The sequence below is a fragment of the Electrona antarctica genome (assembly GCF_951216825.1).
Source record: "Electrona antarctica genome assembly, chromosome: 24".
In the NCBI taxonomy this organism is placed as follows: Eukaryota; Metazoa; Chordata; class Actinopteri; order Myctophiformes; family Myctophidae; genus Electrona; species Electrona antarctica.
In genome coordinates this window covers 7868334-7890229 of record NC_136803.1, presented here as the reverse complement: position 1 = coordinate 7890229, position 21896 = coordinate 7868334, and the positions used below count along the sequence as shown (strand labels likewise).

General features: G+C 41.0%; 2 protein-coding genes across 5 annotated transcripts in view; one reads left to right on the top strand and one right to left on the bottom strand.

The window, feature by feature from the left end:
* The window catches only part of LOC306917668 (myosin light chain 3, skeletal muscle isoform-like), a 407220-nt gene that overhangs the window by 306474 nt on the left and 78850 nt on the right, over positions 1-21896 (top strand). The gene's annotated exons all lie outside the window — the stretch shown is intronic.
* On the bottom strand, positions 7501-16446 carry LOC306917100 (uncharacterized protein). 4 transcript variants are annotated; one of them, XM_079495229.1, is made up of 5 exons: positions 16395-16432; positions 14688-14835; positions 11635-11771; positions 9435-9488; positions 7501-7972 (listed from the first exon to the last, which is right to left on the bottom strand). In XM_079495229.1, exons 2-5 carry the CDS (start codon positions 14797-14799, stop codon positions 7949-7951), a joined length of 327 nt encoding a protein of 108 aa, XP_079351355.1. In that variant the 5' UTR covers positions 14800-14835; positions 16395-16432; the 3' UTR covers positions 7501-7948. The 4 variants fall into 4 exon arrangements, 2 of the variants coding, with proteins under 2 accessions (XP_079351355.1, XP_079351356.1); XM_079495230.1 differs by having other exon boundaries at positions 7501-8009; positions 9436-9488; positions 16395-16415; XR_013789120.1 differs by lacking the exon at positions 14688-14835 and having other exon boundaries at positions 7501-7988; positions 16395-16446.

Below are 21896 nucleotides of genomic sequence, written 5' to 3'. Positions count from 1 at the left end.
ACTCTCATTTTAGTTATACAAAAGTGTGCTTACCAAGCAGCTGTTTTGAAAGAAATCCCGGAGCTGATTGTGTTAAACACTTAAGCCCTATATATACTTTGAGCGGTCACGACCAGAAGTGAGGAGGCAGAGGCAGAAGATACATCAAACCCCAAAGGTGGGCCCGTAAATGTCAGTGTCCATAACATACATGGTAACAATAAAACCTGCATGCATATCGGCCTTTAATACACCCCACCCTCAGGCGCTACCATCCACAGGGGTGCTCTAGCACATGGGTTCCCAAAGTGGGGTCCGGGGACCCCCAGCGGTCCTTGAGGGAGTTCCAGGGGGTCCCCAGCTAAATTATAGTTAGGAACCAAATGGACCCTTATGGGTATGTAACTCTGAGAGTGTACAAATAGAACCAACGGGTCCATTTGGTTCCATTTGCACACTCTCCGAGTTAAATTACAGACAGAGGCCAAACACATACTGCACCCTATAAGCATGTGGTCCGAGACCATGGACTATAGCCTGTCACTTTTCTGTGATTTTCACCTTTTTTTCAAATCCTCCGTAATCGTGAAAAATGGCATCCTATAGCATGCGGTCTGTAACAGCCGTTGGCTGTTTTTGGTATTATGTTTGATTAGTAGTGATAAATATGTATGGAGCTAATGCTAGTGTATCCATATATATTTATCAGTATAGGCTGCTTATTATGAGTTTCCTTGGACATGTTACTGTTTGGCAATTGTCCTCCACAGAAGATGTCCGTCGTGGGCCACTGTCCTGTGGGTGTGACGTTAGCCTCGGTCCCAGGCTCACTTAACTGCGAAAAAGAAGAGCCTGGTCACAACCTAGGACAAATAAGCTATCGAAATGCGGGACTTCCGCCGTGTAACCCCCCCCCCCCCCCCCCCCCCGGAAGTTAACGTTTTTGACCAATCGCAGCGTTGTGTTCCCGAAAATGTATTCCCGCTGAAATGATCATTGGGTGGGGACTAGTAAACACAGCCGCACCGCGTGACGTAGTTATCTTACACGCAACACTTCCGCCACTTCCGCTGATAGTGTGGGCTTTATAACCACAGTCTGTGGCAACAGCTCTTCGAGTAGCAACGCAGCTCTCCCTGCAGCCGATGCCATGCTCTGTTAAGCCACTTGTCATTAGTTTGTGTTTCTGTTCTGCTTTGTTTGTGCCTGTGAGAGAGAACGTCTGTTTGGTAGGTGTAAGTTGTAGTTTTTGTCCCTGTATGCTTGTTAGGGTCAGATGTCCGAACTCTAGTCTTTTGTAAGTAACTATATTTACATATGCAAAGCCTTTGTAAATATTCTGATACCCAATATTCTGAGCCTTTGTAGATATATATTTAATTCATTCTGAGCCATTACATATATATCTATTTATTCTGTCATGAGCAAGTCTGTAAATAGCTATTTATTAAATAATTTTACATAACTATTATGGGCCAAGTTTGCCCCTAGACCAAGAGTGGTCCGTAATACGGTCCGAGACCATGGACTATAGCCTGTCGCTTTTCCGTGATTTTCACCTTTTTTTCAAATCCTCCGAAATGGTGAAAAATTGGCATGCTATAGCATGTGGTCCGAGACCATGGACTATAGCCTGTCGCTTTTCCGTGATTTTCACCTTTTATTCAAATCCTCCAGAATCATGAAAAATTGCACCCTATAGAGCGTCGCAGTCCCGCCCCCTACCAGGGCCCAGGAAATGATTCTCCGTTCATTTTCCTCATGGACATTTCAGAAAGTATTTATATAAAGATGTTTACGCCGCGGACAAAGCCAACTCTTGTCGTGACAAATCATGACAACAAACACAATTTTTTGGGCCGAACAAATAATTAGAAAGAAGAAAAAAACGGCAGGTTACAACACTTTTTGTGTTGTTTTTCTTCTTTGTAATTATTTGTTTGGTCCAAAATATTGTGTTTGTTGTCATGAGTTGTCACGACTCGAGTTGGCTTTGTCCGCGGCGTAACCGTCTTTAAATAAATACCTTTTGAAATGTCTATGGGAAAAATACATTGGGAATCATTTCCTGGGCCTGGCGTCGTCATGAAAGGGGGTGGGACTGCGACGCTCTATAGCATGCAGTCCGAGACCATGGACTATAGCCTGTTGCTTTTCCTTGATTTTCACCTTTTTTTTTTAAATCCTCTGAAATCGTGAAAAAAGGCACACTATAGCATGTGGTCCGAGACCATGGACTATATATAGTCTGTCGCTTTTCCGTGATTTTCACCTTTTTTTCAAATCCTCCGAAATCGTGAAAAAATGGCACCCTATAGCATGCGGTCCAAGACCATGGACTATAGCCTGTCGCTTTTCCGTGATTTTCACCTTTTTTTCAAATCCTCCGAAATCGTGAAAAATGGCACCCTATAGCATGCGGTCCGAGACCGCATGGACTATAGCCTGTCGCTTATCCGTGATTTTCACCTTTCTTTCAAATCATCCGAAATCGTGAAAAAAGGCACACTATAGCATGCGGTCCAAGACCATGGACTATAGCCTGTCGCTTTTCCGTGATTTTCACCTTTTTTTTAAATCCTCTGAAATCGTGAACAATTGTCACCCTATAGCATGCGGTCCAAGACCATGGACTATAGCCTTTCGTTTTTCCGTGATTTTCACCTTTTTTTCAAATCGTCCGAAATCGTGAAAAATGGCACCCTATAGCATGCGTTCCGAGACCATGGACTATAGCCTTTCGTTTTTCCGTGATTTTCACCTTTTTTTCAAATCCTCCGAAATCGTGAAAAAATGGCACCCTATTGCATGCGGTCCAAGACCATGGACTATAGCCTGTTGCTTTTCCGTGATTTTCACCTTTTTTTTAAATCCTCTGAAATCGTGAACAATTGTCACCCTATAGCATGCGGTCCAAGACCATGGACTATAGCCTTTCGTTTTTCCGTGATTTTCACCTTTTTTTCAAATCGTCCGAAATCGTGAAAAATGGCACCCTATAGCATGCGTTCCGAGACCATGGACTATAGCCTTTCGTTTTTCCGTGATTTTCACCTTTTTTTCAAATCCTCCGAAATCGTGAAAAAATGGCACCCTATAGCATGCGGTCCAAGACCATGGACTATAGCCTGTCGCTTTTCCGTGATTTTCACCTTTTTTTTAAATCCTCTGAAATCGTGAACAATTGTCACCCTATAGCATGCGGTCCAAGACCATGGACTATAGCCTTTCGTTTTTCCGTGATTTTCACCTTTTTTTCAAATCGTCCGAAATCGTGAAAAATGGCACCCTATAGCATGCGTTCCGAGACCATGGACTATAGCCTTTCGTTTTTCCGTGATTTTCACCTTTTTTTCAAATTCTCCGAAATCGTGAAAAAATGTCACCTTCACTTTATGTAGACTTAGATAGCATGTTATAGCATGTGGCCCCCACCTTCACTTTATGTAGACTTAGATAGCATGGGGCCCCCACCTTCACTTTATGTAGACTTAGATAGCATGTGGCCCCACCTTCACTTTATGTAGACTTAGATAGCATGTGGCCCATGGGCCACCAGTTGATATTAACCTGAGGGCCACATTTACAATTTACAATGTAGTCATTTATCAGACGCTCTTAATCCAGAGTGATTTCCATTAAGCAAGAACAAAAAGCATGGCGATACATCACATACATAAAAAGTAGTTATCATGTAACATGCGTAAGCTAAGAACGTAACAGTGGAATCTCTATATAATGAAACTACATACTAAATGGTGCATTTATATAGCGGCTTTATCCAAGGCGCTTTACATAGATTGTGCATTACATTCACCCATTCACACACCGATTGCGGTGGAAGCCATGCAAGGTACCAACCAGCACATCGGGAGCAATTTGGGGTTCAGTGTCTTGCCCAAGGACACTTCGACATGTAGACAGGAGGAGCCGGGATTCGAGCGGCCGACCCATGGATCATTGGACGACCTGCTCTACCTCTTGAGCCACAGTCGCCCCTATAGTGATGTATTATTACTATAGATCTTGTCGATATAGACGTAAATTATTTAGTGATGTATTATTACTATAGCCATGTAATCTTTGCACGAGTGTATGGAATAGATGTTTATATATGGCAGGATTAGCCTAAATTGCACTCATTTAGGGGAAATGAGTGCAAACAAGTCTATAAGTTGTTAGGCTATTGGTACCAGTTACTACACATGTTTAAGCAAACAAGCATCCTTAATCTATTTGATTCCCACAGAAGAGTAGTTAAGGCCTTGACACATTGTCAGGACCGGGATTCGAACCCAGGACCTTCTGCTTTCCAGGCAGCCTCTCTACCCATTCAGCTGCCTCTTCTCATCAACACAATGATTCTCAAACATCTTCATGTCAAGGACACCCAAATGAATAATAGGTATTTGGCCACAGACCCCCATCTATGATTCAGATAGAAGAGCCTTGTCTGGGTTTGAACCCACAACCTGAGGATCATGTACACAGTGTCTTAACAGAGGGAGCCACCAAGTTCTCTCTAATCATCCACACTTTTAGGGTGTTCTTTGGGTGTCACTCTTTAAAACATGTGTTGGGCAGAAAGACATGAGCTGGACTTGAACCCATGACCTGTGGCTCACATACACAGCAGTTTAACCCAGAGAGCCACCATGCTCCTCCTCTGCTGTGCATCTTTTTCCAGTGTTCTTCTCCAAAACATGCTCCAGCGTGAAAGAAGAATGAGCTCAGCTGGGTTTGAACTCACAACCTCTGGCTCACATAGACATTGTCTTAACACTGGGAGCCACAGAGCTCTCTTTGATTCAGCTCTCTGAGATTCCTCATAGTTTGGCTTCTGTTTTAGGTTCTTCTGGTTGTCACTTCAAATGGGGCCTTGGGATCATATACAGAGCATCTTAACAGCGTTTGCTGTTCCATCACATGTGTCTTTAGTGCCTTTAAGTGTTATCATGGATGTTAGTCAGATAATACAGAGGAGAAACCATGACAGAACACAGAGAGCCCGGTAGCTCAGTGTGTTACATGGCTGAACACATGATCCAGACGTTGTGGGTTCAAATCCCGCTCTGCTCTTTGCTCTGAAACTTTACTTTGAAGAACGAAGAAGATATAAGCGCCCGGAAATCTCACTCAGTCAGGAGGACGCTGTGGTGGCGCAATGGTTAGAGACCCTACCTGCGTCAGCGGAAAGACTCTACCTGCTCCATCACTCGCGAGTTCTCCTACCGGTTGATAAGTCATGGACCATGTATGGGCCCGGGACCATGTATGGGAGTGGGCGGTGGTGCCCCCTGGTGGTCTAGGACAATAAAACAAGGTGGTTATGAAAATAAAATCCAGATCTGGCTGAAATCTTAATACAAGGAGAGAGAGAGAGAGAGACAGGAAGTGGTGTGACTAGAGAGAGGAAGTGAGAGAGAGGAAGGGGGTGTGGATAGAGAGGAAGGGGTGTGACTACAGAGAGGAAGTGAGAGAGAGGAAGGGGGTGTGGCTAGAGAAAGGAAATGAGAGAGAGGAAGTGAGAGAGAGGAAGGGGGTGTGACTAGAGAGGAAGGGGGTGTGGCTAGAGAAAGGAAGTGAGAGAGAGAAAGGGGTGTGGCAGAGAGGAAGGGGGTGTGGCTAGAGAAAGGAAATGAGAGAGAGGAAGTGAGAGAGAGGAAGGGGGTGTGACTAGAGAGAGGAAGGGGGTGTGACTAGAGAGAGGAAGGGGGTGTGGCTAGAGAAAGGAGTGTGGCAGAGAGGAAGGGGGTGTGGCTAGAGACAGGAAGTGGTGTGACTAGAGAAAGGAAGTGAGAGAGAGGAAGTGAGAGAGAGGAAGTGGGTGTGGATAGAGAGGAAGGGGTGTGACTACAGAGAGGAAGTGAGAGAGAGGAAGGGGGTGTGGCGAGAGAGAGAGGGGGAGAGAGGGGGGGGTGTGGCTAGAGAAAGGAAATGAGAGAGGAAGGGGGTGTGACTAGAGAGAGGAAGGGGGTGTGGCTAGAGAAAGGAGTGTGGCAGAGAGGAAGTGGGTGTGGCTAGAGAGAGGAAGGGGTGTGACTAGAGAAATGAAGTGAGAGAGAGGAAGTGAGAGAGAGGAAGTGGGTGTGACTACAGAGAGGAAGTGAGAGAGAGGAAGGGGGTGTGGCTAGAGAAAGGAAATGAGAGAGAGAGAGGGGGAGGGGGGGGGGTGTGTGGCGAGAGAGAGAGGGGGGTGTGGCTAGAGACAGGAAGTGGTGTGACTAGAGAAAGGAAGTGAGAGAGGAAGGGGTGTGACTACAGAGAGGAAGTGAGAGAGAGGAAGTGGGTGTGGATAGAGAGGAAGGGGTGTGGCTAGAGAAAGGAAGTGAGAGAGAGGAAGGGGGTGTGGCTAGAGAAAGGAAGTGAGAGAGAGAGAAAAAAAATAAGTGAGAGAAGAAACTAGAGAAGAATGAAAAGAGAGAAGAAAGAAAGAAAGAAACTAGAGAAGACACTAGAGAAGGAAGAAAGAAACTAGAGAAGAAAGAGACTAGAAAAGAAAGAAACTAGAGAGAGAAGAAAGACACTAGAGAGAGGAGAAACTAGAGAAGGAAGAAAGAAACGAGAGAAACTAGAGAAGAAACTAGAAAAGAAAGAAACTAGAGAGAGAAGAAAGACACTAGAGAGAGGAGAAACTAGAGAAGGAAGAAAGAAACGAGAGAAACTAGAGAAGAAAGAAACTAGAGAGAGGAGAAACTAGAGAAGGAAGAGAGAAACTAGAAAAGAAAGAAACTAGAGAAGAACGAAAAGAGAGAAGGAAGAGAGAAACTAGAGAAGAAAGAGACTAGAAAAGAAAGAAACTAGAGAGAGAAGAAAGACACTAGAGAAGGAAGAAAGAAACGAGAGAAACTAGAGAAGAAAGACACTAGAGAGAGGAGAAACTAGAGAAGGAAGAGAGAAACTAGAAAAGAAAGAAACTAGAGAAGAACGAAAAGAGAGAAACTAGAGAAGACACTAGAGAAGGAAGAGAGAAACTAGAGAAGAAAGAGACTAGAAAAGAAAGAAACTAGAGAGAGAAGAAAGACACTAGAGAGAGGAGAAACTAGAGAAGGAAGAAAGAAACGAGAGAAACTAGAGAAGAAACTAGAGAGAGAAACGAGAGAAGGAAGAAAGAAACGAGGGAAGGAAGAAACTAGAAAAGAAAGACACTAGAGAGAAACTAGAGAAGAAAGAGACTAGAAAAAAAAGAAACTAGAGAGAGGAGAAACTAGAAAAGAAAGACACTAGAGAGAAACTAGAGAAGAAAGAGACTAGAAAAGAAAGAAACTAGAGAGAGAAGAAAGACACTAGAGAGAGGAGAAACTAGAAAAGAAAGAAACTAGAGAAGACACTAGAGAGAGAAGAAAGAAACTAGAGAAGACACTAACAGTGTTTCATAGAAAGTGAGTTTCATAATATGTTATAAATATGTGTGTTTCATAGGAAGTGAGTTTCATAGTAAGTTAGAAATATGTGTTTCATAGGAAGTTTCTCTCATAGAAAGTGAGTTTCATCGTAAGTTATAAATAAATCAAGTAGACAGGGTTTTTGTATTTTTTATACAGATTTACAGTTCAGCAAAAACAGTTAAATAGTACTTAAAGTGTATCCTTATAACTGGGTGACATGTTTTTACATTTTTGTATGCATAGCTTATCTCAACACATAACTTTTATTCCAGGGATAAGCTAGCATATCACAAGATCTACCATCAGTGTAGTATCCTTCATGATTTTTTAAATCCTCGAATCAAAAATTAACTTTCCCTGCATTCCGTATGACCTATCCTATTAAAACACACCACAGGCAGAATAGTCCGTATATCGTTCAAAGTCCACCCCAAATTTCATTCACATGGTGGTTTAAGAAATTCCATCCGTAGGGGGGCGCCTATTGCAAAAACATGCTTTTTGGTATAAATCCACTATGTTTGCAACAGCGAGACACTGTACATAATTTGGGTAAATAAACATAATTTGGGTAAAGCCCTTCAGGTACTCTTCTCGATCCACTGCTGGTGTAGAGGTGTCCTCATGATGCATCAGGCAACCCAGCAAAAATAAAATAAAAGCAAAAGATTTAGTACATAGACATAACAATTAACATCCCTAGCTGGAATACTGTAATTGTGAAAAAAAACATAGCAGTGGATTTAGGCATAATGCAGTTGTGTCTAGGTCTCCCTGTCGACTAATCCAATAGTTATGAAATAATCACTAAGAAAATGAGCTATTGCAGCCATAGTTTGGCTTAATGTTCTCTCCCGTGTCACTGACAGAGTCACTATGTCGTGAAGTCCTTCAGGACCTCCAGAACTTTGAGTAGAACTCAGCTGTATGACACCTTCTTCCAGCTGCCGCCAGCACTATGAGTAGAACTTCCACTGTATGACACGATAAGTCGATGACCGTGGCGCCGCCAGCACTATGAGTAAAACTTCCACTGTATGACAACTTGGTGCGGTACCTTGGTACTACACGGCACAGTGACTCTGTCAGTGACACGGACAGAACATTGGAGCAAAACTAGGTCTGCAATAGCTCATTTTCTTAGTGATTATTCCATAACTATTGGATTAGTAGACAAGGGGTCCTGTGCCCGGCCTCGACACAACTACATTATGCCAGCTGTAGACTCTGTCCACTGCTATGTGGTTCACAACTACATTATGCCAGCTATAGACTCTGTCCACTGCTATGTGGTTCACAATTACATTATGCCAGCTGTAGACTCTGTCCACTGCTATGTGGTTAGAACTCAGCTGTATGGCACCTTCAGGACTTTGGTAATTTACAGTATATATATATGGTTAAATTATTACCCTCAGGCAGGGTCTGGTGTTTTCCACTGAGGTCAAACACAAAGCGAAGCACACAGTTATATTTATAATCCATTCATTTCAACAGTAGAATAATGAGCTGTGTGGCTGTGTGGCCCGGTTGAAAAAAATAGTAGTAGTAGTATTGTCTCAGTTAACTAGGATCACAGGTAACATAGGCCTAACATTATAATGGTGTGTAAAACAGAAAATTCACCACGGACAAGACCAAGTCTTGCCATGGACACATTTGTCCGTGTACGGACATATTAATGACCTCTTAAACATTTAGAAAATACACATTAAAATAAATCCAACACAACTTTCAAACAAGTCTGTGGAATCTATTAAATCTATGCAGAAGTTTGATCTGCGACACAATTGTATCAGTACATTGAAATGCCAGATAACCAATGAACAATGAATGTTCAAGTAGCAAGATATCTAAATTACATTTTTAACATAATCCATTCATCATGTCATTCATCCCCAATGCATGTCTTTTGAAGATTAGTCATATCACATGTGGCAGCCAAGTCTATGGACCTTTTAATGTTTGTTTAGAGCACTAATACGTAAATCATTTGCCAGCCAAGTCTATGAACTTTAATGTTTCCAAACGTACAATACATCGTTTGCCAAGAGATCCACGACTTACCAGGAAAGAAGAGAAGCTCAGTCTGGGTATAGCTTGAGGTGGTGAGAAGACAACCTGAGTGGCAGAGTAGTGGAGAGAGAAAAACTGTTGAGTTTTTAAGTGGTGTAACCACTTCCTTAAGTGACTATGATAATGTGTGTGGGTGGCTGGGTGGGTGGCTGGCTGGCTGGGTGGGTGGCTTGGTGCGTCTGAGCACGGAAACAGCATGGTTGTTTTTCACCACCTGTGCGCAACCTAACACACACACAAACACACGCACATATTAACTGTATATATGGTGATTTCGGGTGTGCCAGTACAGTACCGTTTCGGACACGGGGCGGCAGGTGCGTTCCTGTTCGTCTGGACCCCCCAGAGGTCAACAGGGGGGTCCAGGACCCAAAGTTACTGTGGTATATTGAGCAGTATATTAAACACCACTTAAACTAACAAACCAGAGCAATGGACAGTGTAGTGCCTCAGTAAACTATAGGACCATAGAGACAGTAAACTATAGGACCACATAGAGACAGTAAACTATAGGATCACATAGAGACAGTAAACTATAGGATCACATAGAGACAGTAAACTATAGGACCACATAGACAGTAAACTATAGGATCACATAGAGACAGTGTAGTGCCTCCAACCCGATCTCACCCAAACACGTTCAAATAACACACACGACTAGTAAACCCCAAAATCCGTACATATTACACTACTACTGTTTTGACCGCGACGGAGGCGTGGCTTTCAACGGCTAGTAGTGTTAGTGTATGTACAGAATTGCCAATCTGTGTTATTTCACTGTGTTTGGGTTAGACCCTTTGGGTGAGACCGAGTTGAGTGCCTCAGTAAACTAGGATCACATAAAAACAGTGTAGTGTCTCAGTTAACTAGGATCACAGGTAAACCAGGAACAGGGTAGTGTCTCAGTTAACTAGGATCACAGGTAAACCAGGAACAGGGTAGTGTCTCAGTTAACTAGGATCACAGGTAAACCAGGTAGTGTTATATTTAAGAAATCACACCCGTGTGAACTGAGTGGTGTAAGGTCTTATATAGACTGATCAGCTGTGGTCTGACGTAATGTCTGACGTAATGAAATCACACCTGTGTGAACTGGGTGACCATAGCAACCATGCTCATTTTTTGGTACGAACAGACAGACAGACAAACTAACAAAGCCAGTTGTAGGAGTGGTTTACACCACTCAATAACAAAGCCAGTTGTAGGAGTGGTTTACACCACTCAAAAATAGATGCCTCATCAGGGACGGGTCCAGGGGGGTAAGGAGGGGCTTTAGCCCCCTCTGGTGGAGGCTTAGCCCCCCTCCAAACAAGCCAAATTGACTGACTCAATTTATTGATTCATTGATTCATTAGCCCCCCCTCTAAATAGAGCGTCGCAGTCCCGCCCCCTACCAGGGCCCAGGAAATGATTCTCTGTTCATTTTCCTCATAGACATTTCAGAAAGTATTTATTTGAAGACGTTTACGTCGCGGACAAAGCCAACTCTTGTCGTGACAAATCATGACAACAAACACAATTTGGGCCAAACAAAGAATTAGAAAGTAGAAAAAAACGGCAGGTTACAACACTTTTTTTGTTGTTTTTCTTCTATGTAATTATTTGTTTGGTCCAAAATATTGTGTATGATTTGGGTTATGATTTGGGTTAGGGTTAGGTCTTTAAATAAATACTTTTTGAAATGTCTATGGGAAAAATGCATTGTGATTCATTTCCTGGGCCTGGCGTCGTCATGAAAGGGGGCGGGGCTGCGACACTCTATAGCCAGCTCCTCCATAGCACCCCCAGTCACAATTTAACCCTAACCCTAACCCTTAACCCTAACCCTAGTTCCAAATCATCATTTAGCTGGAACTCCCACAAGTACCCCCTGGGGGTCCCCGGACCCCACTTTGGGGACCACTGCGACAAAGTATAAAATAAGCATCAAAAGATGACATAAAAAAACGAATATACAAGGTTTCTAACTGACAGTTGTTCCTTTTGTAGCACTCTATAGTGTATGTTTACGCATAGTTTCATTATATAGATATTCCACTGTTAGGTTCTTAGCTTACGTATGATTCTTGACGACTTGATGTATTTATGTATTAGCATGTTTTAGTTTGTACGTAGGGGTGTGTGTGTGTGTGTGTGTGTGTGTGTGTGTGTGTGTGTGTGTGTGTGTGTGTGTGTGAGTGTGGCCTCTTACCGTCTGAGGTTGGGTTTCCCAGGATGGTGGTGACCTCCTTGTTGGTGGGGTTCTGGCCCAGGTGCCCAGAGCACTACAGATATTGGCCACCAGGTTCTCACCAGCTCTGCCAAAGAGACCGAACGCCTCCTTGAAGTCTGGACACAAACAAGGCAAGACACACACACACACACACACACCTTTGAATGCGGCGAAACGGAATTCAACATCGAGAGAGTAAATCTATAACCGCGTACATCTTGTGTCATATATTAAATTATACATGCATTTATTGTACAGTATACATGTACTGTGTACTGTACTATTTATGCCATGAGTCATGACTGTCACTCCATCAACTTTCCCTGACTGAAGTGAGAAACATAATTAAATAAACTAGCGCCACGCCAAAAAAAGAATACAAATACAAATACAAACAAAAATGAAAACAATGTTAACCCATTTTGGACTGAGGCCGATTCTAAAAAGCCCTCTAAATCCTGACCTAAGCTTTCTGAAAAACGTATATTTATGTCTTATATTACACTTATTACACTATTACATTTATTACACTATTACTTATTACACTATTACACTGTTGCACGATTACACTGTTGCACTTATTACACTATTACACTATTGCACTTATTACACTATTACACTATTACACTATTACACTTATTACACGTATTACACTATCACACTGTTGCACTTATTACACTATTACACTATTGCACTTATTACACTATTACACTTATTATACTATTACACAATTAACACTATTACATGTATTGCACTTACACTATTACACCATTACACCATTACACTATTACACTATTACACTAAATACACTATTACACTTATTCGTTATTACACTATTACACTTATTGCACTTATCAGGTTGAGGGACTGAGTGAACATAGAGCTTTGGATAACATATATATATGTAGGGAACATTGAGGGAACACAGGGCTGAGGGAACATAGGATAACTTAAATGTCGTAAAATAAATACAACTTTTTTGTATCATTGCTCTCATGGCTTTGTCACTGTTAGAGCTCCAAAAATATTTATAGGTCCTTATTTAGATCAGTTATTATTAAACAATGCCAACCTTTTTTAACAACCAAACTCGTATCTTAGTTAAGATAATTAACTAAATACTAAAAGAAGTGAGGTAAAGTTAACAGAAGTTTTTAAATAAATGTAGTGGAGTAAAAGTACAATATTTGCCTCTTCTAGTGGAGTAAGTATTGGAAATGGGAAATACTCAAGTAAAGTACAAATACCTCAACATTATTGTACTTAAGTAGGCCTACAGTACGTAAATGTACTTAGTTACTTTGCACCAGTGGTTTCAAGGCCCATTATTTATTCTACATTTGAGCCCAAATGGATCTGATGAAATGTAGCCTCTCCCAAAATGTAGAATATTTCTGGTGTCATTGTTGGATAAGATTTTGTCCACAATTCCATGCTGTATTATGTATTAATGTTGGTACCACAGGAGAGATACAGAGAGTAAGGCTGTATTATGTATTAATGTTGGTACCACAGGAGAGATACAGAGAGTAAGGCTGTATTATGTATTAATGTTGGTACCACAGGAGAGATACAGAGAGTATTATGTATTATGTATTAATGTACGTTGGTACCACAGGAGAGATACAGAGAGTATTATGTATTATGTATTAATGTTGGTACCACAGGAGAGATACAGAGAGTAAGGCAAACGTTGATCAAAATAACAATTCTTCTACATTCTCTAATGTGTAGACTTAGTATAAATTAACTGATGCAGGAGAGGAGTGTGTGAAATGAAACCAAATGGACCCACAAGGGTTCATTTTCTTTAATGTCCATTTGGCGGGGACCACCTGGAACCCCCTGAAGGACCACTGAATAAATACCCCTGCTTTACACCACTGACTACAACACACCATTAGTGTCTTAAAAGGATCCCTGGCTAAAGACAAATATGCCTTAAAACATTATACTTGCCCCTCTACAGTATAACTAAAATTACAAAATAAAAACTTTCATAAAAAGAAAATGTTTCACTCAATAGGAACTACTCCTGTCGGAGTAGTATATATATATATATATATAAGATGTATATATATGTATATATGGAATGATGTCATATGCCTATGGAATGTATGGAATGCACATGCTAATAAAAAGTATATAAAATATTGCTTTGCTCATATTAACCTTAGGAAGTATTACATTGTTTTTATTAGCATATGCATTCCATACATTCCATAGGACTAGACCATTATGGACATATGACATCATCAACTTGCGATAGGAGCAGTTCCTATTGAGTGAAAGATTCTCTATTTAAGAAAGTGTTTTTATTTTAGTTGTAGAGCAGGGCAAGAATAATGTTTTAAGGCATATTTGTCTTATTAGCCAGGGATCCTTTTAAGACACTCAAACAAGTGTTGTTCATGTCAACAAAATAAGCAGAATGACCCTTTAATGTTTTGCCATGCTGTTGCCTCAGTAACCAAGGCTAGCTAGCTTAAGTAAGTAAGTAAGTACATTTTATTTGTAAAGCAAAGTCACAAGGTGCTGAACAGAACACAGAACAAGCAATCAACAATAAAGCAATAAACAAGGCAAAATCTCAAAACATAGGCATGTAAGATAGTAAAATAGAGGCAGAATCACAAAAACAAAGTATGTAAATGCTTAAGTAGTTAGCATCTTGGTTAGCATCAAACTTCTTCATAAACATCACTACAATGTTACAGTGTTGCACTAAAGTATGATTAAAACACCAAGACAATATTCTTTGGCGTGGTTTTTGTATCTGGACTCAAACAAGCAAATGAAGTATGTTATGACATGGTTAGCATTAGCAACAGGCTTTGGGCCTAGTGTGGATTCACAACATTAAACTTGACTGAATTATCTTTGCTTCAGGATCACAGTCTGGACTCCAATAAGAGATCATCAGCTCTTATGTATTATGGAAACAATCAACAATAAATGACAAGTCTGTGCCTTTTTTTCATACCACTTAGTTGTTCACAGCTTGTTCTGACAGCCACCAGGCATCAAATCACCTGGAAGGAAGTGCAGTTTACAGAACAGGAAGCAGTTTCCGATTATATCCACCTTTTTTCCCAGCCAAGGTACTGGGGCTCCTTCTTTGCTTCCTTCAGGCAGTGTTGCCATGTCTGCTTATTATAAGCAACCTTTGACTTGTTTTTTCTGTAAAGTAGCTTGTAAATAAATCATTGATAGTTGCTGGTTGATGTTTTTTGGGCTTGATTCAAAAGTGTACAGTAGTTGCTAATTTGGGCTTGATTCTAAAGTGTACAGTAGTTGCTAATTTGGGCTTGCTTCCTAATGTTTAAACCAGTGGTTCCCACATTTCTTCACGTCAAGGAACCCCAGATTAATATGTGATTGTCCACAGACATCTATCGGAAAAGATTGTGCCTTTTCTATTAAAATGTTTAAAAAATATTCAAAATATTTTGATTTATTCTCAATGTGTTTTTAAATAACAGATGTACAACCTCACAATGTGTTGCTGTGAGCTTGTAGATCAGCTATTTTCATTTGCACTTGTTTTCATAGACCTGGCCACTTGTTTCTCTTGTAAAACTGGCAACACAGCAAGAGAAAGGAGAGAGAGATGTGAACATATCAGAGAAATAAAATGGCAAATGTCATGATTCAGCCCCGCCCCCATCAACAAAGACAGTTATGGATTTATATTATTAAGCATTGGAACACACTAGTGGAACACACTAATTAATACAATTTTTTTAATATAATATAATAATTCTTCTTTACCACTTGCACCACAGCAATCCTATTCTGTGGGAACATTCACCAAAAGCAGCTGATCTACAAGCTCACAAGCTGTCATGATGAGGTTGTGCAGCCTATATATTTTGGTTCTTTTATTTTGTATATAGTGCTTAAATTAGTCCTTTAATGCAGACTGATTAAAACAAGGCAACATAAACCCATAATAATTGAATAAGTGTAGCAAACATCATTGGTTTGTGATCAGATTGACTGGTTAATGAACAGTAAAGACATCAGGATTAGGTTAAACCTGGCTGTTAGCCTGGTCCAGAGCAGGCTAAGTCCACAGCATTAGGTTAAACCTGCTGTTAGCCTGGTCCGGAGCAGGCTAAATCCACAGCTTAGTCCATTAGTTTCCATGGTAACTAATGTGGCATTGCTTTCATGAAACTGAATCAAGCCTCAACATATCCAGGTAAACTGGCAAACTTAATCTGACAAGATTAACCATCTTTCATGAAACCGGTTAATCGCTGATCCAGGATATATTAAAACAGGATATCTGTTAAATCCCGGTTTAATCTCTAATCCAAGTTTCGTGAAACGGGCCCCTGGACAACACATGGTTGGCATTAGCAACAGGCTTTGGGCCCAGTGTGGTTTCACAACAACACTAAACTTGACTGAATTCTCTTTGCTTCATGGTCACAGTCTGGACTCCAATATAAGATAATAATAATAATATAATGGCTCATTAGCTGTTATGAATTATGTAATAATAATAATAATATAATGGCTCATTAGCTGTTATGAATGATGCAATACTAATAATATAATGGCTCATTAGCTGTTATGAATGATGTAATAATAATATAATGGTTCATTAGCTGTTATGAATGATGTAATAATAATAATATAATGGCTCATTAGCTGTTATGAATGATGTAATACTAATAATAATATAATGGCTCATTAGCTGTTATGAATGATGGAAATGTGTTTTTTCATACCAGTTAGTTAATAGCTTGTTCTCTCAGCAACCATCAATGACCTGGAAGGAAGTGAAGTTTACAGAACAGGAAGCAGTTTCTCAATATATATAGTGTAGGGCGCCCTCTGGTGGGAACAACATGCAACAACACCTATACATATTTTAAACATTTGAAAACTTGTGAAATGGGACGTTCTGAATACTGAGTGTACTTTCTACTTTTGGTACTTTAAGTACATTTTGATACCAATACTTTTGTACTTTTACTCAAGTAACCTTTCACCTTTGACCTGTAGTAACCTCTTCTAATAAACCATGTTTACTGAAGAGACGTTACTGACCCAAGTCGTTTCACCATCCATCCATCTTCAACTGCTTATCCGTAGTCGGGTCACGGGGGCAACAGCTCCACCAGAGAGCTCCAGACTTCCCTCTCCACAGCAAACTGTAGTAACTTCCTCCTGGGGGATCCCGAGACGTTCCAAGGCCAGTGAGTTGATGTGTTTCCTCCAACATCACCAGGCGAAGGAGCAGCGACTCTACTCCGAGTCTCTCTCGTGTGACTGAACTTCTCACCCTATCTCTAAGGGAGATGAACTTCTCACCCTATCTCTAAGGGAGATGAACTTCTCACCCTATCTCTAAGGGAGATGAACCTCTCACCCTATCTCTAAGGGAGATGCCAGCCACCTGTCGGAGAAAACTCATTTCGGCCGCTTGTATTCGTGACCTTATTCTTTGGGTCATGACCCACACTTCATGACCATATATAGAGTAGGAACACTTCATGACCATATATAGAGTAGGAACACTTCATGACCATAATGAGCACTTCATGACCATATAAGGTGAGAGTAGGAAGGGAGATTGCTCGGTAGACAGAGAGCTCCCTGTTTTTCATTCTGCAACATCACATCAAGAACATCACCCTCCTGTTGTCATGTAGCTGTGGCCATATGTGATTAGATTTGACTGAGAGCCTGTCATCGTGCAACCTCCAGCTTTTCACCAGAGAAGAAAAACAGATTTATTTATTTTATCCAAAAAGAGTTAATAGCACAGGCAGACTCTTCACATACTAGAGCATGTCTGAAATAAATGGCAGAGCTGAAATTTACATGTAAATATGAAATAAATGCTTAAACATGTAGCTAGGTGTAATGTTAGAGACCACAGAAGACATGTAAATATGAAATACATGCTTAAACATGTAGCTAGGTGTAATGTTAGAGACAACAGAAGACATGTAAATATGAAATAAATGCTTAAACATGTAGCTAGGTGTAATGTTAAGAGTCCACAGAAGTGAACCTGTCAAGCCTGTTTTCTCAACTCGCTGTTTCTCTGCAAGACATTACTCTATAAGCCATATCTCCTAAACTGGTGGGTCAAACTGAACAACCAACATGTCAATTTGAAGCTGGGAGTCCCTGCTTTCACATGACAAAACAAAAGTAATAAAAAAGATCCAATGACTTACTGTTGTGTCAAGTTTGGTCACATATATTGTCATGACAACACTATGAATATTAATAAAGAACAATATCAGTTTATTGAACAATTAAACACTTTTACAAAATGTGATCATCAGAATAATGAATATTAATGATCACACAATAACATCTGAATTCTGAATATGAATGATCAGATAACAACATCAGAATTATCCCACTACCAGAATCACAAGAGGAATCACCTGGTGTCTGGTTGCTAGGGGGTGGGGTTGTGTCTGGTTGCTAGGGGGTGGAGTCTGGTTGCTAGGGGGTGGTGTCTGGTTGCTAGGGCTGAGCTTACCAGCACTCCACTTGCCTCCACACTAACACAGACTCTGCCTTGGGTCTAGGCTAATTATCCCTCAATGTCTTCACATATTGTACAGTTAATATAAAACAACATAATTCAGGCACATTTCAGCCACCTCATTTTGCCCATTAGGACCACTAGTCTACGCAACGTCATCAAACAGCGGCGCGCAACTACGGTAACATCATTCTACAGGCCACAGGTTTCTGTGCTACACCTATGGTAACATCGTTCTACAGGTCACAGGTTTCTGTGTTACACCTATGGTAACATCGTTCTACAGGTCACATGTTTCTGTGTTACACCTATGGTAACATCGTTCTACAGGTCACAGGTTTCTGTGTTACACCTATGGTAACATCTTTCTACAGGCCACATGTTTCTGTGTTACACCTATGGTAACATCTTTCTACAGGTCACAGGTTTCTGTGTTACACTTGTTTCCCTCCGTGTCGCTAGAGCGAGACCGGCCGCAGGCCGTCGAGCTTCTAGTCTGAATAATGAGAATAATATGGAATTAATATTCAAATGAAAAGAAAACAAAAGAAAACAAAACAATGGAATGACTGCCAATGATTCAACAGATGAACAATGAATGAAACATGAAGTCTAGTCGACCAATCAACACGGTCACAGCAGAAAAAAAAGGAGGGTGCCGAGTACGGAACCCTGTGGGACCCCAGTCAGCAAAGTCAACAGGGTTTCAGTGGTTCAGTATAAAGGTTTATATACAATAAAAGGTTCTAAAACATGTTTTGGCCCACGCAGGGACCACTTGGAGGGAAGTACCCCTTCATCCTCGCCATACACCGATGAGCATCTTACAACCTTACATTTAGATGCTACTGGAACGGCTTGTATTAAAAACCTTTCAATCAAAGTCATGTCATAGTCAAATAGAAACCACTACTTCAGGGCTGTTCAACTAGTTGTTCAGGAGGTCACGTTGGCAGAAACCCAAAGGGGTCTGGACTGCCCCCAAAAAGATATTCATCTCATATGTAGCCTACAACTGACACAACATAACTGACTATTCATCTCATATGTACAACTGACACAACATAACTGACTATTCATCTCATTATATACAACTGACACATCATAACTGACTATTCGACTTCGTGGCAATAAACAGAGTCTGAGTCGACACCAGATTTCATCTTCTTTCGTTTTTTTCTTCTCATTTTCATCTTCAAGATGTTGTGACAATAGCCTGTTTTACAAACTCACATGCAGAGCTTGTAGATCTGATATATTCAAATATCTGATGTAGAGGTTAAAGTGGTTGAACTGAAGTTGTTGCTATATTAATTTAACTCATTCACTGCCGTCTGCCAAGGACAACTTTTAACACCTTTCTTTAGCCCCTCCTATATACAGCTTTTGTCCTCACACGTCTCATATTTGCCATTGACAATGAAAGGAGAAATTATTAGGACGAATATCCGCCAAATTTGACGTAAATTTGTGGCAACACAAACATTAAATGCCATTGACAATGAAGGGAAAGTTTACGTGATATGTAGGCTAACCAATCACATACATTCAGTTGTTCATGACATGATGTTTAATGATTGTTACTAAAACATGAGTTTCGGGTGAATTAAAATAAGATCAACGCCTTCAAAATAAAAGACTGAAAGGACAAAATAAGGGGCAAAATAAATCTAGCAGTGAATGAGTGAGACCCTCTGGAGACCCCTCAAGGACCCCTGGGGGTCCCCGGACCACAGCCATAGACACATGCAACACACACACACACACACACACACACACACACACACACACACACACACACACACACACACACACACACACACACACACACACACACACACACACACACACACACACACACACAAACTAGATTACTAAATAAAAACTAATATGATGACTAAAACTATGACTAAATAAATATATTGATAATTTGGTCGACAAATGCATGTCAAGGAAGGACTAGTGGAGAAGAGATCCAGTATAACTAAATGTTAGGGAGGGACTAGTGGAGGAGAGATCCAGTAGAACTAAATGTTAGGGAGGGACTAGTGGAGGAGAGATCCAGTAGAACTAAATGTCAGGGAAGGACTAGTGGAGAAGAGATCCAGTAGAACTAAATGTCAGGGAGGGACTAGTGGAGAAGAGATCCAGTAGAACTAAATGTCAGGGAGGGACTAGTGGAGAAGAGATCCAGTAGAACTAAATGTCAGGGAGGGACTAGTGGAGAAGAGATCCAGTAGAACTAAATGTCAGGGAGGGACTAGTGGACTAGAGAAGAGATCCAGTAGAACTAAATGTTAGGGAGGGACTAGTGGAGAAGAGATCCAGTAGAACTAAATGTCAGGGAGGGACTAGTGGAGAAGAGATCCAGTAGAACTAAATGTCATGGAGGGACTAGTGGAGAAGAGATCCAGTAGAACTAAATGTTAGGGAGGGACTAGTGGAGAAGAGATCCAGTAGAACTAAATGTTAGGGAGGGACTAGTGGAGAAGAGATCCAGTAGAACTAAATGTCAGGGAGGGACTAGTGGAGAAGAGATCCTGTAGAACTAAATGTTAGGGAGGGACTAGTGGAGGAGAGATCCAGTAGAACTAAATGTCAGGGAGGGACTAGCGGAGAAAAGATCCAGTAGAACTAAATGTCAGGGAGGGACTAGTGGAGAAGAGATCCAGTAGAACTAAATGTTAGGGAGGGACTAGTGGAGGAGAGATCCAGCAGAACTAAATGTTAGGGAGGGACTAGTGGAGAAGAGATCCAGTAGAACTAAATGTTAGGGAGGGACTAGTGGAGGAGAGATCCAGCAGAACTAAATGTTAGGGAGGGACTAGTGGAGAAGAGATCCAGTAGAACTAAATGTCAGGGAGTGACTAGTGGAGAAGAGATCCAGTAGAACTAAATGTCAGGGAGTGACTAGTGGAGAAGAGATCCAGTAGAACTAAATGTTAGGGAGGGACTAGTGGAGGAGAGATCCAGTAGAACTAAATGTTAGGGAGGGACTAGTGGAGAAGAGATCCAGTAGAACTAAATGTTAGGGAGGGACTAGTGGAGAAGAGATCCAGTAGAACTAAATGTTAGGGAGGGACTAGTGGAGAAGAGATCCAGTAGAACTAAATGTTATGGAGGGACTAGTGGAGAAGAGATCCAGTAGAACTAAATGTCAGGGAGTGACTAGTGGAGAAGAGATCCAGTAGAACTAAAAGACAAGTAATTTCATGTTTGGTTGTGCTCTGAAAAATAACAGACCTACAAGCTCACACCATAGTTGCAGCGCGACACGTTATGACCTTGTAGATCTGCTATTTTCAGTAAAATCAGTCACCATAACGGCATGCCAAAATGCATTTTAGTCGACTAAATCAACTGAACATTTAGCAGATTAAAATCCTATTATATTTAGTCGACTAAAAATGTAGACTAAAAGTGCGTGCACACACACACACACACACACACACACACACACACACACACACACACACACACACACACACACACACACACACACACACACACACACACACACACACACACACACACACACACACACACACACACACACACACACACACACACACACACACACACACACACCAGTGTTGATGTCGTCGACTAAAACGAAAAATGTTCGTCAAATACCTTCTTCCACTGACGGAAACTAAAAGGAAACTAAATTAAAACTAAGCTATGATGACTAAAACTAAGACTAAATATACTGACAATATCA